General features: G+C 35.2%; 1 protein-coding gene across 12 annotated transcripts in view; it reads left to right on the top strand.

The window, feature by feature from the left end:
- LOC106871743 (brefeldin A-inhibited guanine nucleotide-exchange protein 1) overlaps positions 1-5,129 on the top strand; it is a 171,554-nt gene that overhangs the window by 158,490 nt on the left and 7,935 nt on the right. For all 12 annotated transcript variants that reach the window (XM_052970066.1, XM_052970065.1, XM_052970068.1 and 9 more), the window contains 3 exons: positions 1,071-1,251; positions 2,640-2,778; positions 4,095-4,212. In XM_052970066.1, the coding sequence (XP_052826026.1) occupies positions 1,071-1,251; positions 2,640-2,778; positions 4,095-4,212 (438 nt within the window). The remainder of the gene's footprint in view (positions 1-1,070; positions 1,252-2,639; positions 2,779-4,094; positions 4,213-5,129) is intronic.

Below are 5,129 nucleotides of genomic sequence, written 5' to 3' on the forward strand. Positions count from 1 at the left end.
AGAAGAAAAATTAATGCTCAGTATTGAGTTTCATCAGTCCTATAAGCAGTTTGAGATGGTAACCTTGATGACCCCTGAAGAAAAGGGTTGGTTTTTAATTTTTTTTCACTGCATTTCATTCAGTTCATTCTAGCTATCAGAAATAGATTCCAAATCTTCTGGGAGTGTCACCTGTGATAGACTATGCATCTTATCGGGGGTTGTGTAGGGAGAACAGGAGAATTTATCATTTACTTAAAATGCAGTGAAACCAAAATTAACCCTTTGACTGCAAGACTTTCCAGGCATGATTTAACTTTTTTTTTTTTAACTGCTAATTTACATTTTGGCTTTTTGATGTAACCTTTCCTAATTTATTTGAATGTGATTAATAAAATATGGGGTTTTTTTTTTTTTTTTTTACTTTTCATTTTTTCCTTGTATAATACTTCAAAATTTTTTATTTTGTACTTGTAGATGTTTTTTTAATTTTTATATATAGATATTTAAAGCCAATTGCTAGTGTCATCATTACCAAACAATATTTCTTTGGAAATAAAAAAAAAAGTTTTATTTTATTCAAGAAAAGAAATCTATTATAAAGTGAATTCCAAAATATTGAAATTTTTTTTGTTTTAAACTAAGATAAATGTTTTGCATGTATATTTTAAAACTGTACACATAAGCTTTTTCTAATGTCCCTCTGAGCTCAGTCAAGTCGGGAGAAACCTATAAAAGAGAAGGAAACATGAAAAGTTTTCCCCATATGTCCCTATTATTTTATTCCTTCATATCTTCTGTATGTCTCCATATTTAGTTTCAAATAATCCATGAAAGGTTGGTATTTTTAAGAAGACTTTTAAGTTTTTAAAAATTGTTTTATTTTTCTTATAACAGCTTAATTAATATTATCATTGAGGTGTATGCGTATTTTTGTCTGAATACTTATGTCAGTGGATAAATCTCGGTTGTATAGTCTTTCCTCTTTAATATATTTGATTAAGAGGTACTATCAATCTGTTGTCTTTTATATGGTTAGCAGTGTGTATGTGTGTGTACAAAGATATATCTATATATTTTATGCACAACAGGCTAGATGGACTGATAGCAGTCTTGGATTGGATCCCAGCCAGCAGAAAGAGACTCATGGTATGTACCCATTCCTGAATAAAGAACAGCTCTTCCTACTGGCTGACTGTTTACTAGAGTCTCACAAGTTTGCCAAGGCATTCAACTCCAACCATGAACAACGTAACATTCTTTGGAAAGCCGGTATGTAGCTGTTTTTCATAGCATTATTTCTTACCTTCATAGTACACAGCATCACACCATACATCTCATCACAACATGATACCATACAGCTTCACACAACGCTGCATGGCTCCACACAACACAATTCAACCTGGCACACCATGCAATACTTGATCACAAAGCATCACACAATGTCTCACAGCACAGTAAAACAACAGAATTACAACACAACCATATAACTATAGTTTCAGATTTTGTTAACCTCATTGTGATTTTGTGTTGTACATGAATATTTTGATGGATCAATTTTCCTATTGTCTTCAGGTACCTATTTTTACTCACACACACACATGCACAAGAAACATTTCAGGCCGTTGGGAAATATGTTGAACCTTGGGCAGTTGAAATAGTCAGCACCTCTCATTTAGTGGTTCATATACTAAGCAGGCAATGAAACCCTTATTATTTAGCCTTACATCAACATCATCCTCCATCAGTCTGCTATCTAGTGTTATGATGTGAACAGAGAAAAAGAAGCAAAATAATTAAAGGTATCCTTGTGGAGATGAATTAACAAACTAGTTATTACTAGGAATGTAAGGCACCAATAAATCCTAAATAGCCAAACTTTTGGTTATTTGACAGAGTAAATAACAACACAAAATGGTGATGTGGTATTGTGGTTAGAGCATCAGACTAAATCCCTTATAGTATTTATTCTGATCTGTGTTCTGAGTTCAATTTCCACTGAAGCCAGTTTTGCTTTTCATTCTTCCAGAGTTGATAAAGTATCAATCTAGGACTTTGATTGTTGAGTTTTTAAAAGGTTGGACTAAATGCCTTGTATATTTTCTGGTTATTTGCATTCTGAGTTCAAATCCTGCTGTGGCCTAGTTGGATTGTAGATTTAGTCCATTGCCTGGTTTAACATCAGCACCACTTGGCACCTTGAATGTTTTTAGCATAGCTCACTCTGTTGCAAGCATTCAAGCCAGGCTTCCAATTAGAGAACATTTTTTTGCCTTTCCTTATAATATTGTCAGGAGCAAAACAATAAAATAAAAATCCGATAAAACCTAAAAGAAACTATAGCATAATGAGTTGCGAATTATGGAAATGAATGGGCTGAAATTGCAACTTGGCATGGCTCCTGGTGTTTGCCAGATCCTTTCAAACCATCCACTCAATGCCAGCATAGAAAACAGACATTAAATTATGGTAATAAATGCTTTAATCTATGAGTGTTTAATTGTTGAACCTATCAAACCTGTACCTCCCCACCACCACCACAATACTAAATACATGTAATGGTTATATTTTAAAAACAGTTAAAACATTCCCATCACCAATTCATTTTCCAAATGACATAATAACAGTAATTTTAAACCCATTGTTTCTCTGATGTTTAGGTTTCAAAGGCAAGGCCAAACCAAACCTGATGAAACAAGAGACACAGAGTCTGGCATGTCTCCTACGGATACTTTTCAGAATGGACAATGATGAGAGTCGAGTCGAGTTCCAGTTGGAAATTCAAGAGAAGTTGATATCGTAAGTATCCTCTCTGATCTCTCTCTCTCTCTCTTTCCTCACTCAACAATCCTGTTCACTTGAAACTGTTGTTGCCTCTCACTTGCAATGTTGCCTTCATATTATAGTAGAATGAAAAAGAGTTGTCAAGACAGAAACAAAATAACCTACAGCTGAAAAGTCAATGAGTTGGTTTTGTTTACTGAAGATTTGGTTTGGGCCAATTCAAAGATCCTGTCTTTAATGACACAACAAGCAGTGCTGCTATTGATTCTAATATTATATAATAATAATAATAATGATGATGATGATGAACTCTTCTGTCGAAGATGACATATGAGCATTTAGCTTTCGCCGAATGCCCTGCACAAATGATTTGTTTATAGTGATCAAATGTTTGTGCAACACATTAGCTCGCTCTCTCCATCAAATCGACATTGTCTGAACAGGTGCACAGTGTGCCACACATCAGGCGTCAAAGTGATCATAGAGCAACATAAAATGAAATGTTTTGCTCAAGAACACAACGCACCACTCAGTCTAGGAATTGAAATCATGATTGCTAGATTGTGAGTGCAACATCCTAACCATTAGGCCATGCTTTGTGGTTCTGTTAGTTCACTGAGATGCCTATCACTTGCAATAAAAGTAGAAAGGTGAAGGATTACTAAGCAGGATTTGTTTGCTGGGATTTGACTGAGATGAACCAGAAACCCAATCTTCAGTTACAAAACAGGACTGATAATAATAATCATAGTAGTTGGGGTAGTAGTAGTTGTAATAATAATAATAGTTGGCAAGATAGTCAAGCAACAGTTGATTGGGGCTACCATCAACTACTAGTGGAAGATTCTCTGAAGAAGGAAATAGTAAAAGAGCTAGTGATAGAGAAAAATAGACTGGGATTGATGGGGAGTGAGTTGACAAGCTAGCAGAGATGAAATTAAGTATATTTACATTGTGGCACAAGCATATCCAAATAGCCTGTCTATAACAATGCTGTTAGTGGTAGTAGTAGTAGTAGTACTAGTAGATGAGAATATCTTTTAATGAATTTTCATTATTTTTTCAATTTTACTGAAACATTTTAGCAGTTTTTGCTAACTTCCAGCTTATGTCTATCACATTCCTTTGTCGTCTCTCTCAGCTTCATTTCCCTTTTCTCTTTAACTTCTTGTTTACTCTCATGTCTACTTGTTTATCTGTCTCACTCAATCCTCTGTCACTCACTCTTCTCTCACTCATACTCCTCTTGCACTCGCTTTTTTTTTTTGTTTTCACTTATCACTTGCTTGCTTCTCTCTCTCATCTAAAATCTCTTTCATCTCCATCTCCAGGGTATGTAAAGAAGCCCTTGAATATTTCCTGTCCCTCCAGTCAGACAGTCACAGAGAATCCTGGAATAGTCTGCTCATCCTGCTCCTCACACGTCTTCTCAAGATGAATGATAAACAAGTAAGTCACATGATTGTGTGTTTGTGTAAAATACTGGTTGTAGTGTGCAGTTCAGTTTGTCATGTTGCCACTGGCCTAAGCTGTAGTCTCTAATTGCATAAACCTTTTGGTCATCTCCCTCTCTCTATGTATTAAATAGACTTCAGTCCTGACAGAAATCTGCTACAGGTATTTTAATTTTACAAGAGAGAACACTTTATTCTGCCTCTGTTCGCTTTGCTGACAATGGGTAAGAGGTGCCAGAACATATGGGGAATGTTATTGTCATCTCTGATAGATTGACATCTGTGATCTACCTGATATCCTGAGGTCAGAGCTATGTGCTGGCCTTTAAAAAATTTCATTGGATTAAGTGTCTATGTTAGCATATATATGTTTGGTTTTGCTTGATCTGCTGCTGAAATGTGGCAAGTTGGGTCTTGCATCACTAAAATGTATATTGTGAGAAAGTTATGATAGTTTCTCCTGTAGCAGAAAGAGTGTTAACATTTTGGAACAGGCCAGGCACCTTCATTATTGGCCAGTAATGAACAACTATATACAAAACTTATGCTCTGTGTTGAAAACTGTAGATATTTTCTCTTTCTGTGGTAACAATCCCATGGAAGTCATAAGAGGAAACAGTGACATAAGATCTCACAATGTTTGTCTGAGATGGTTAGGTGTAAGGTGAGGGAGATTTGGTAGGTAGGTATTTTTATATGGTTGGATGGCTTCTTAAAAGCTTCTTCATTAGCTTGTTGAAAAATAGATGTTTGGACTGATTATCAATCTATCTTTCAATATATATGTGCGTATTACCACCCTTGAGGAACATCGGGGATGGTGTGAATAGGTGAAACTTCTGTATCACCTCTCTCTCTCTCTCTCTCTCTCATATATATATATATATATATATATATATATATATATATATA

The sequence above is a fragment of the Octopus bimaculoides genome, chromosome 8 (genome assembly GCF_001194135.2).
Source record: "Octopus bimaculoides isolate UCB-OBI-ISO-001 chromosome 8, ASM119413v2, whole genome shotgun sequence".
Classification (NCBI taxonomy): Eukaryota; Metazoa; Mollusca; class Cephalopoda; order Octopoda; family Octopodidae; genus Octopus; species Octopus bimaculoides.